Consider the following 13,238-nt stretch of genomic DNA (forward strand, 5'->3'; position numbering starts at 1 on the left):
GAGATCTCCCTGCTTGGAAGGTCTGGAACGAAGCCATTTCAGCCGGTTCTTTCACAGAACACCACCACACGATACCTCAAATCTCTTCAGAGAGAGGCCTTACCCACCTCTACACAGTATCTCATGTTTTCCTTTTTTTGTTTTTAGAAGGAATAAACAAGGAGAATGAAGCTGTTTGCATTGAACCGCTCTCAAGGTGTTTATCTGTAAGCATTACAAAGATGGAAACAGTCCTTGTCAAAACCTGACAGGAATACACCAATTAATAAACTATATGTAAAAAGATAAAAGCTCGTACAACTATTAAGTGAAGCCAAACAGAAAACTAAAAAGTAGTGAGCTAATTTTCTTTTATTTTTTTTTTTATTAAATCATAAAATCCAACCTTTTCAAAACAAAAGCAGCTTAAGTCATGAACTCACCCCCAAGGAGGAGTAAAAATATACCCATTCAATTTCAGGTAGTTTGAGAACCTTCTGAGTCCAGCTGGTGGATCCAGTTACTCAAACTCCATCGATAAGTGTTTTGATTTAGTTTTTCCTGTTCAATATTTTATCCCTTCTAATGCTGTTCCTAGGACACCAAAAACCATAAATCAACTGCAGCAGAAATTTCTCTCCTGCATTAACCACGACTCCCTCATGCAATCTGCCTTCCTCCATCCACAAAGAGTTTTAGACTCATCTCCCTTTAGGATGCAGAAAGCAATGCAAAGGTTCCTTGGCATGATAACATTTTTGGGCATAAGTCCAACACTCAAACCCCAAAATACTGGGCAGTACAAAATTCACATAAACGTAAGACACATGCCTAGCTAATAAATAAAACCAGCCGTATCTGTTCAAGGCTACAGAGCCGTTACATCTAATCTCTATGTAGCACCAACAGACAAAGTGATTCACATACATTAACATGATCCATACATTTCAGAATCCATTATTTCTTCTATATGTATTACAATCATCATCATTGTATCCCTATGTGGAGCCACATTTACCTATATGGTTTGAGAGTTCTCTGTCAAATCAATAGCAAAATACCACCCACAGCAGTGCCCAAAGTTGAGAGAAAACACACACAACTGATCTTCTTACACGCATCTCCACTGTTTGTATCCTCACCACAAACCTTCGTCTGCAGTTTCAACCACAAGCAGCCACAAGAGCCCTTTCCCATCTGGGAGCAAACATTATCTTCAGTGACAACATAATCAATAAAACGATACCGACTTGAAAGACTACAGGGGAGCAAAAGGTACAAAACCAGAACTCAACACCTGAGTTAACAGGAAGGTTTGGGGTGCCTGACTTTACCACAGTCCTCTTTTAATGTAATCTTTGCACAGCTAAGATGTTGAAGTAGAACAGCATCACCCATTTGGTCAATACACAGGTTTGAGGTGCCATTTAAAATGCTGACTTGTGAATTGAGTTATCCATAGGAGATTTATAAAGTAAAACACAGAGTCGAATTTTGTTAAATTATTCTGATACTGAACACTTCAATGGAAATATCTCTGTGGAAAAAGTGTAACAATGAGTTTATCTCCTATTGTCCAAAGAGGAAAAAGAGTAATGACTCACATGTAATAGTAACCCTTACAAGAACATTCCACAAAAGACCAAAGCACAAATGCACATTTCACCTTCTAAAGTAAGGAACCTATTTTTTTTTGTGCTGAAAACATTTAAAAAGTAAAATCAACATGAATGTGCCTTAACTTTTAATGACATACAACGCTGAACATCCTTGTTTACTCAGTTTTTGCTTTTTCCACCCATGTTCTGCAAACAAGTAATCTGATGCCCGTGGATACATACATTGCTGTTAAGCATCTACAAAAATGAAGGCTTTCCATTGGGCAATAGAGTATCTCCATCTGAGAGCAGATCAAGTAGCGTGATTAAAATGCTGAATGATATCTAAGCCCTAAAATATGTGATAATGATACAAATATGCTACTGTTCTTTCGGGCACAGAAGTTTATAACGGTAATCTAATTACCGTGCAAGGCTGACTGATTTTCTCAAACCAAGAAATTCTTCAGAGAAGTTTCCTGAGCAGGAAGACAGCTCAGTATCAACACGGCAAATTGTGTTAGAGCAACCCACCATGCGGAAGCCCATAGCTACTGTTCAGTTTTCCAATCTGCTTTCAATGAAATGTATTTGTACACTAATCTTAAAGTCAATTTGGCAGTGTCTGATTACAGCAGAGAGCGAGATACATACGATAAGAAAACTGTTTACTTAAATTGATACGTATGATTTTTCATACAGTGATTAGATAATCAGTTCCAGAACGCATTGAGATTTCAGCTATATTTAACAGGAATACTGACAAAAAAATTCATCTTTCACTTTTCTTTGAAAACGTATTTTTCTGGCTTCTCTTAGTGCTTTAAATTAACTCCATTTCTAAAGAGTAAAGTACTTTGGTAAATGCCAATGGTTTTTCTGCAGATCTACTAAAGAATCACCATAGCTTGAGCATTGTAGTTTTACGTCTTATTAGAAATACAGCTTATCTGAAGCTGGGGAAAACAATCCCAACTACACACTGTTTATCTTGACTACCCATCACTCTCAGCACCACAGAGAATCAGAAGAGTGATAACTAATAACCAAAAAAAAAGAGAGCAATGTCTAATTTCAGCATTTAACAGTGAGCCAAAAATGGGAAAAGGGCTGAATCACAACAGTGCCACCTACAGTAAGGAACGTGATAAGGAAAAGAAATAAATCAATGTTCCATTTGAAAATTAATTAAATTAGAACTTAATAGAAAAGATCTAACAACATTATAATGATCACTTACACTCTTCAAAATTAGTCACAACCTAAATTGCTTTTATCTTGTTAAATCTGAACCAACATGCCACCAGGTTTCCTATTCACTAGCCTCCATTAAGCACAAAGGCACAAAAGCACAAACACACTTCTAAGGGTCTAACCCCTTATTCACTGTCTGCATTTATTTTTGTACAGAACAATAAGAATCACATAGCAGAAGGCAGAAAAAAATGCTGACATCTTACCTTGCACTCTACCACGCTCTGATCCGATTCACACGTAACGTAGATCTCATCAACTGCCCGTCTCAGGTTGTCAAAAAGGAACGCCCAGTACCGAGCTCGCAGGTCAACTTTTCGAGGCTGCCGTGCTTTTGTTGGGCTTTTGTCAAAGGTTTTTTCTCCCGCTGCTAACTTGCAGTCTAGGGAAGTATTCTAAGAAAAAGGACAAAGGAAAACAAAGAAGCTCAGTAAGGGGCTGTGCTCCTGTGCAATACGTTTTTACCCCAATGCATTTAAACATCTGTAAGCAAGGAGTTTCCCACTGAAGACTACGGAGTTCCACTGACTGCAGTTTAAGATGTGCCTTCTCGCCTTAAACAACTGCAACCAACACACAGAATCAATTTCTGACCCTTTAACAATTGTAACTCAACATTTACCTAGCACAGTGCACAATATTCTGCCTCTTATACACTCCATTTTCTGACTATGTATCCCATAGTACTCACTCTGACAAGTATGAGCACCCAAAGATGAAAATAAGATTTTACTAGTAATCATACCACTAGTGTTCCAATACAGTCAGACTCTCATTATCAGGACATTACATACAACTATGTTTCTGAACTCTCATACTGATCTATGAGCATTAAGGTCAGTGAAATGCTGCTGTGATGCTGATGGAGCTAGATCCCAGATCCATGTATTATGGCTGCACTTCAGAGAAGATGCAAGTGTTGGATGAGTTACAAAAGAATCTCTCCTACCTGAGAAGACCATTTGCAGTAAGATTTCCACTCACCCTTTGGTTAACACTGCAAGCTCAGTTCAACCCAGCATAAGTTCTGAGCCACTGAATCAAGCTGATGCCAAGTCTGAAATCATTCTCGTGCTGCTCTAGCTTGGAATGAACAGCTTTCACTGCAACAAATCCACTGTCTGATTCTCAGAGCTAATATGCACACTAATTGCTTTAGAGCTACTTTGCTGCACAGATACAGAGGACTGCCAACACGCTAAATGTTATGAAAACAGAGGAAAACGTCCAACTGCCTGCATGAATGCTGGCACACAGAGGAACCACAAATACCTTCTTGGAAGTACATTATGTATTGTCAACTTTGTGTGTGTTCAGGTTCAGATCATGTTGACAGACACAAACTGTCACCTACCTATAGATACACTATCCTGTCTGAGGGCCGAGGAATCTCTCCTCTTCAAGTTAATCAGATTTCTGTGACTACCCTGAAAACCACCAGTGTTGTTCTGAGTATAAGGGGAAAATCAGTGTGATTAACCAAAGTGATGTTAAAGCAATTTGTTCACCAAAACAGATTCAGTAATATGCCTTGGAGTTGTGCAAAATATGAGGCATACACATACAGTCAGGATGCTGAGAGGAAGAAGAGGATAGGACCACACAAGTGAGTTTTCATCAGTCTGTTTCCTTGAGATTAGTGTCCCACTTACAAGCAGAGAAAACTTAAACCTAAATCGCAGTAGAAAAAAACCCAACAGTTGAATGTCCAAGTGCCAAGATCCACAGGCATTCAGCAGTCCATCTCAAACCTTCAGAAGTGTGTGGAAAGAACCTGATGTGACAATCATGGGAACAGCTTTACTGCACTGAATAACGTGTTCAGTTTGCCCTGAGAGATGTTGGATGCCCTGTCCCTGAAGACATGCAAAGCCAAGCTGGATCAGCCTCTGAGCACTCACATTTATCCCTGTCCATTGTAGGGCAGCTGGACTAGACGGCTTTTAAGTGTCCTTTCCAACTAGAATCATTGAATTGTTTGATGATTCACTAGGAATGCTCTTTTTCTGCAATACAATCTCAGCACAGCAGTCCCACACAGAGTAGTCACCAAATAACAATAAAGCATTCTACTGAAAACACAGTATTTACATAATTCCAAATGACAAGAACAAACAGAACTCCAACTATGGAGCACATAACTCCCATCCAAAAGGTTCTGTGAAGCTAAATCAGCTTACAGGGCACCCCAACTACTTCTATAAAATCCTTCCCAGAACAAACAAACTAGAGCACGCTGTTTGTAACACCAGGATAAGAGTGGAGAACACCAGGATAAGAGTGCCTGAGCTACACTGTGAAATTAACATCCTTACGTTTTAAAGTTGTAAGCACATTCCTATAGAAGCAGAGCATCTTTTTCAGAGGGGAAAAAAAAAACCCAACATATTCCATGTGCTACACTGTCAAAATCTGACAGGCTGTCCGTAATTGTTAGATGGCTGAAGACATACTTGCAGCCAAGGCCATTAATCAACGCAAAGTAACGGTTAAAAATATTAAACAATAATAAATACTGCAGTATTACTATATTAAAGTAAAATAATTCTATCACTCACATAGGAAAAACGTGACTAAGTGCAGTATCTCCTAAATATTTGTCAGGAAGACTTGTTTTCTGCTTGTAACTCTGCAATATTACTCATCTGGACTGATTTTATTTTTTTTTCAAAATAGGATATACTGAAATTTTAACCCAAAATTTCTCAGCCCTTACCAATAAGGTCCTTAAAATGGAAATTTGGCAAAGGTAGCCTTTGCGTAAGCAGCAAGCTTATAGGAGGAATCTTCTATATGACTTTATTGCTGAGCTGCACTGACCTTAAGAACACCTTAATGCCAAAGAGTCATGAGTTCAGAGATTAATAACACAAAGAGAAGCAGAGGGATACAGTCTAAATTGTGGCATTCTTAAACTCCATTTTGAAGCCTGTATCCTTTACAAATACAGCACAGGAACACTTTTATACAAATACTCTTCAGCAAATCATGCATCAATAGTATCACAAGACCTTTTATGTTGCAAATTTTAAGACAAAAAAGGAGTAGATACCTGTTTTGCAGCCTTGTGCTTCCCTTGAGACACCGTCTTTGCTTTTCCAGCAGCTTGCCATTTGGATTTCCCTGCAGGAGAAGCATTTTAATAAAACCATAATGCTTCTGATGAGATTCAGCATTTTAAATATCACACACCCAAGCTTGCAATGTACCAATATGAGCACAATTAATGAGTTAAAAGGCTCATAAAATTTTACATTCCCATATTTGACAGTTCAGTATAAGAATGATGCCAGAAGACACAAAGTGAAATTACAAAGAGAGTAAAAAACTGCAGGTGTCCTTCAGCATGGAAAAAGTACCTGCAGATGGGCAGTGCCTCTGAACATCAAACAGTTACAGCTGAGATGTCAAATATGACACTACTTTTCTATGTCAACTTTAAAACACCTTCAATAACTGTTCCATAATATCAAGTATCACTATAGAATTAAAACAAGGAATACGTTTTTCAGAACTCTCGGATGTGACCAATTCTGACTATGGCAAGAGTACTGCCTAGCACAGATCTATACCTAAGTAAAAGTTTCAGCATTTATCTTGATGAAGCCATGCAAATAAACGTATTAATTGCATACAGCTCCCTCACAGACCAGGGAGGTGGCTCTTGAATTTCAGAACTGCTCAGTTCAGTCTTTAGCAGTACTTAAGCCAAATTCCCTAACACAGCCCAGCTGTTCTACATTGTTCTGGTTATGTAAAGCAGCTGTAAGCCCACCTTAATCAAGCAGTTGTACAGCTGGTTTGCATCACTGCCTGTTGGAGGGAACAAGACCTTTAATTTTAAGGCAAATTTAAAAGTATTTGCTAGATAATTCATTTTTTAAATGTTACATTAGCCAAAACAACAGGTACAAATTAATATATTGCAATCAATTTAGCAGCATTCCAGAGAAAAGCTGATTCAGCTACCAGATGTATTAAAACTTCCTATCTACCAAAAAGCCTTAACCATGCATCAGTTCTATGTCACAATCATGGCAACAGCAATATTTCAGTCACCAAGACCTCTTACCTGAGATCTTTTACATTCTGAAGAAAGAAGATTTCAAGTGCAGTAGTACACAGAACTTGCCCAGGGAAAAGAGATACAAATCAGTATGGGCACGTTAGAATGGAAAAAGGGCAGGTGATGGGTGAAAAAAGGTTGTTATCTCTAGATTCTACAAAACACAGACACCAATTTACACCTCAGAACTGGGAGCTTCCTGAGCAAGTCACCTGCAAGGATAAGAGCAGCTTCCAGGTGCTTCTACATGAGGCAGACACCAAAGAGAAGAAAACTCACAAGCACTGTGTGTTGCGGAGAAGTAAATACTGGATGATGACCATTTTTTGGTCAACATCTTCAGTATATGGGCCAAAACATTTTGCCTTTCATCAGCAGACACATTTTCAAGCTTTTCCCATTTTCTTCCTGATTTCCTCCTGCCCTTTCTCTGTCCTCCCATATTGAAGAGCAGTGACACACGAGCACTGCTCCATGGTGATGCGTGTGTAGCATCATGACACTGGCACTATGGATGGGGCACAGCAATGGCACACAAAGGGCACTACCTGCTGGAACTCACTTGAGTTTTAGGGAAAGAACAGCAATAAGACAACCATCCCTTTAGCTATTAAGTTGTCAATATGAAATACAGAAAGCAGCAAAGTTTTGAAGCATTCAGGGAGCCAGTCATATTTTATGCTTGAAGTCCATTTCCTCTATGCCTGGTAATTAGATATGAAACATGCTGGGTTGGAGATTTGTGAAGACTTCCTGTCTCAAAATGCTGAAGCATTCATATCTCCAAGAAAAAAAAAAAGCTACTGATAAACTATTTTCAGAGGCTTTGCTTTATACTAACAGTCTGGGAAACTATCAACCAACATCCCTCACAGCTCTCTGCTCAGGTAGTTCTACTGATGAAAGAAATGCCACTACCAATGTTATACCTGCAGTCACTTCTCTTCCCACTGAGGCAGGTACCAACCCTTGGTTAAGTACCCTGGGCTGTTTATCACCAGATCTTCACCTGAAACAATAACATTCAATTTCATTTGTTTCCACCTCTCTGAAGGAATCTGAGGTTCTTTGCTGTCCCTCCCCCCACCCCAGCTCTTACAGACACCATGAGAAATGGGCTTTGTCACCTCTCCCGTGTCCCTACAGAAGTTTATCCCTGTTGCAGAACCATCACTACACAGCCTACTTTACTAGCTCCAGTGCCGCATTTGCCAGTCTTAAGCAACACTTCTGCACAGATGGGGTTACCTGTAGTAACCCTGAAGTTCATAGCAAGAAAGGCAAAGGTGTTCGCTCAGAAGCACCAGACTGAACAGCCAAGCAGGTGAGTGAAATACAAGCTTTAATTTACAAGCCTTCAAGAATAGCTTTCCTTTTGTACCACACTGTGCCAGCTACACTCAGGTCTGTACTGTTCAAGCTTACCCACAGTGTTTTCAGTCATGATTCTTATACCTCCTCACTTGCCACAGAGAGCCAAGTTCCATTTCCTTCACACGTACTACAAAACCCATTTACTCACCAAGCTCTTGCTAAAGGAACAGATTACTCTGCAGACTCACTCTATGCCAGCAACCTTCCAACCAATAACTGTGTTTCCTGATACTGAAACTCTCAATCTATTGCCTGCATTTTATGTGCCAAGTACCCAAATGACTTTAAGCAAACAAGAAACACAAAGGGAATGGTAACAAACAAGACTTTCCAATTTCTGACACACCTCAAAGTTTTAAAGGAGTTTAATCCTGGTCATCAGTCAATGCCTCTTCTAAATAGTTGACACTGTGTTTTACTCCAGGTAGATTTTCTTGTCCCTGTTCTGTACTCAACAAGGAAGATTTCAGATCTGACATAACAAGGGCACATAACACAACAAAACTTGTATCAGAACTGCTACCTGTCATTCCAGAAGCTTCTCTCTCTTTTATGGTAGTATTTCTTATTGACTGAAAACATGTATTCCCTTAAGGAATTAGAAGGTTTGGACCACAATTCACACCATGAATCTTTCTTAGCGCTTCTGCGTAAAATACATGGGTCTTCCAAGGGAAAAGATAAATGTTAAGGAAAAAATAAGAAAAGACACACAAACTGAAAAAAACGAGGCCAACATTTTCAATGTAACAACTCTGTACCACTAATACTTGTGAATATCCATATGCTCACTGTTTCTTCAGCAAAACATTCTCACAATGAGTAACGGCTCCCAATATAAAGCATTAAATCACACACTACTGCTGCCAGTGCAAAACCTCTCAATGTTATGAGCAGGAAAAAAGAGCACAAAGACAGAACACTGCTTTGTACAAATGGGATGCAAGATTGGCTCGGGCAACCCGAACCTTTGGCCTGATTTACACAGCCCCTGAACAAGTACAAACTGTCCTAATTCATAATGCTGCTGTATTGTTCCTTGGGGACGAAATACATATTGAAAGATCAGCAAAGAATGAATCACAGCTCACTGACATACAAAAACTCTATGCCAAGAGGAGGGTCAAGTGATAAAGAATGTGACTCTGCCAGACCCCCACCAGCCAGATGTTCCTTTCCACAGGGCAGTTTTCCACTGGGCAAATAGAAAGAACAACTCTTCACTGGCAAAAAGAGTTATAATTACATTCCTGCTACTAGGCCCCAAAGAAGGAAATGACCACAACTACCTGGGTTTCAGCATCGCATGTAACTACTTAAAGGCAACAATCTAACAAAAGACAACGATTCATTTCTACGGTCATTTTTCATGCTTTGGAAGAAAACTCAACGGCAGCTCTAATTCACTCACTCTCCAGGCAAATATCACACTCAAAGCTTTTAAACGACATTACAAACAAGGCAGCACTAAGAAGGAACACACTTGAAATAAAACTTGAACCTGCTCGCCAGCAGCTCAAATACAATCCATACTCCTTTTCCATACACCCTTTAATTCCCCAAAAAGTCAATTCTCAATCTTTTCTGCTTAGACATCAGGTACTATCAGTGCAATAATATCAGCTGATCTACCAACATACTCAAGAACATTGTACAGTTGTAACTATAGAAAGGTAAAGTAGATGGATAGTCAGAGGTTATATAGGAAAGACTCACCAAGGTTAAGGCTCACTGCAGAAACTCCACGCAGGAGCAACCTCCAGAAAAAGAAACTACCTTAGTGGTGGTCAGCCCTTAAATGGGATCTAGGAGAGGTGGAGTCAAGCTCCACCCCTTCCAAAGCGCAGTTGAATTAGCTTCACCTGTGTTCCCCCAGCTGACCCATCACTTGCCTCAGATGGTTAATCAGAGGTTTGGGCTGTGATTAACAGTTTTCCATACAAACTTATAGGCAACTGCAAGACTAGTGAATAGATAAATGCATCCTCTGGAGAGGGATATAAACGAAGCTGCCGAAAGAATGCAAAACCAGCCCTCTTAAAAATGCATGTAGTCATGATAATAAGCAGACTAGCTGCTATGTGTAATCGCAATCTGTTCTACTGTGGGTGCTCTACTTCGTATCTTAAACTATTACCTTTTTCTTCTCACATGCTTTCTATTTTGGCTACAACAAAAACACAGTACCTGGCTGCTGTTTCGTTTTTCCTTCTTACACGTACCCATCAAAGATTCACAGTGTATCTTTTACTGACCACTCAGACCTTAAAAATGTCACTAAACAAAACTCCTGCTTTGGAAAGGCAATCTAACAAATTAAGGCAGCTGGGACCATGCTGGTGTTTACTTTGGAGTCAGAACCTGAATCCAAAGCTTGTGAACGTTTAGTTATTCAGTATAAGCTTTCTATCATTCCACTTGGGATCGTTAACAGAAGAACAGGCACGTGTTCTGAACAGAATGAGTTTTCCTTGATGAAACCTACTCATGCACCATAGGTTTTCATCTACCTCATTCTCTCCTGTGACCTCAGGCATTTTGGTTTTAAAATGAAAGAAAATTCACGGATACATCTTAGTGCATAATGCAACGCAAGAAGACAGTTCAAGCTTTGCTTCAGCTTATTTTAGAAAGAGGTGATCTTCTATCATAGCTATAAGAAACACCATCTCCACTGGCAAAGTTACAGAACAGCTGGGGCTGGAATGAGCCTCTGGAGATGCAGTCCAACCTTCGTGCTCAAAGCAGTCAATGACAGAAGGCTGCCCAGGACTACACCCAGTGAGATTCGGAGCATCTCCACAGCTTCACTGGGGAACTCATCCCAGCGTTCAACCAACCTCACATTCGAATAAACCAGTAACTTTTAAACACTCCTGCCCAAATCTTAAAAGCAGCAGCACCTCCACAAGGAAAAATGAGCTACAAAAGCACCACGAGACGAGGTCCTCACAAAGACAGCAGTCTGACATCCGGAACAGCTTGAGCTGTATGAAAGCTGAATGTCAATTCCTGGCTTCTGAAGTCCACAAGAGGGTATTACAACAGTAAGAAAACAGGTCCAAGGATTCACATTAAGAAAGAGGATACATAGGGACAGCTTTATGATTCTTTGCAGATGTTTAATATAGACTGAAGTGATACCACAAGAAACTGCCAAACATGCTTGTTTTAGAGTACATGGAAGTACTTTGTGGGGTGGCACTAAGATACCCCTTCCAATCCTAAACCCCAGGTTATGTAAGACTGGTTTTAACAACCTTCTCAAAGCTCAATACCTTAAGGTTATTATATTACACTGCTATCCCAGTGATATCAACAAGACACGATGAACTTACATGCCCCCTTTCAGAAAAAATAATAAATTTCTTTTTATCTGTCACTGAAAATGTTTTATACAGTGACTGGCCAACAGATTTCAAAATGATACTATGATACTATGGACACTAAACATGATCTTTTCTATAACCAGAGAAATCCCATGGCAGAAACATGATTCCTTGTGAGCAGCTCCAGTGAACAAAGGGCCAGGTGCAAAACACATTGAGGGAAGACAGTGAAATACATACCATCATCTTCCTTGTTTTCCAGCGGAACACTCCATGCAATCAGGTTCCTTGCTGTACGTCCCTCTTCTGCAACTATCTTCCTCACTTTGTCATGGCTATTGGAGCGCTGGAAAGAAGCCTGAAAACAAGAAATGCAGGACTGGAAAATACGTATATACATGTGTACATATATATAGATATAGTTTTGGCATGTTAATTTTATCCAACATGTGGTTAAACCCAAGTGGGTTCATAGACAATATGTTTTTACCAGCTATTCAGAACACATATGTATATTCACTACCACTTATCTACATGGCAGGCAAAGCGATTGGCCAGTATGACACAGGAGTTTCTATCCAGTCCTCAGAACAGATATGCCTACACCACACTTATTTTAACCTTAATTTAATTGATAGCCTGTCCAGCTGGAGCATCACATCAGACTTTAAAATGTTCTATATTCTTTGAGTTAATTAGAACTAAAAGCTGTGTGAGACCAAAATACACAAGCTGGGTAACTGCGAAGAACTTGAAGAACGGTCACCTCCACTGGTACAGATGTTTTTCATGAGAGTGGTATAGGGTGGTGACTATGCTAAAAAACAATGAGAATTTCCTCTATTAAAATAGCATTATTGTGTTCTTTGTATATGTTGTACTTTCCATGGAAACAAATAGGAGGCATTACTTTCAGCTTCATACACTTAAAAAGCAAACATTTCTGTTTCACTGAGAAGACATGGAGCTAGAAAGCACATCCTGGCAATTACAGCCAGCTGTTCTTACTAGAAAGCTGCAGCTGTTCACAAACAACATGAGAAGCACCGAGGATGAACTTTTTTTCACCTAGAAAATACATTTCTTTTCAGTGACAAAAGATAACATCAGCAGATCTTAGAAACCAAACGTATTAAGAAATAGATGTATCAGCTGACAGACATCAACTGGATGAAGTCGTTCCTCTTCTAAACTGCCTGAAGTTATTCCATAGAAAGTAATGTGAAATAAAGCCACGTTACACACAGTAATGCAAAGTCTATATACAATGGTGGTGCAAAACCACTCTAACACTGACAAACATAACCTCAAGTAAGTTACATAGATGTAAACGTTCCTTTACGCACCGATAAGCTGATTTTCTGTAGTCAGAAGACACATTTTTCCTCTTTTCACCCTCACCATCAAGCCTGCAACCTTTGTGTTGTGCTACCAGCACATCTTCAGAATGAAAATACAGTGCACACGAGTACAGCAGAGGAGTGGCTAGAATTCCTCAGGAAATGCGGTCGAAACAAAATGCTGTGATTACTTGAGTGCTTGTATCATAACAGCGAACTGAAGTTTTCCTCATTTGGGTGCCCTCAAGTGCTTGTTTCAAAGCCACAGTGTGCCACCTAGTGCTCCACTGACCACCTG

The 13,238-nt window shown here is 39.7% G+C and overlaps 1 protein-coding gene across 5 annotated transcripts in view; it reads right to left on the reverse strand.

Moving 5' to 3' along the window:
• The window catches only part of SCAPER (S-phase cyclin A associated protein in the ER), a 195,531-nt gene that overhangs the window by 115,458 nt on the left and 66,835 nt on the right, over window positions 1-13,238 (reverse strand). For all 5 annotated transcript variants that reach the window (XM_085515841.1, XM_085515842.1, XM_032446775.2 and 2 more), the window contains exons 3-5: window positions 11,841-11,958; window positions 5,884-5,954; window positions 3,038-3,226 (exon numbers count right to left, since the gene is read on the reverse strand). In XM_085515841.1, coding sequence (XP_085371967.1) covers window positions 3,038-3,226; window positions 5,884-5,954; window positions 11,841-11,958 — 378 coding nt within the window. The remainder of the gene's footprint in view (window positions 1-3,037; window positions 3,227-5,883; window positions 5,955-11,840; window positions 11,959-13,238) is intronic.

This window comes from Coturnix japonica, chromosome 14 (genome assembly GCF_054131305.1).
Source record: "Coturnix japonica strain WE chromosome 14, WE-NBRP24, whole genome shotgun sequence".
NCBI lineage: Eukaryota > Metazoa > Chordata > Aves > Galliformes > Phasianidae > Coturnix > Coturnix japonica.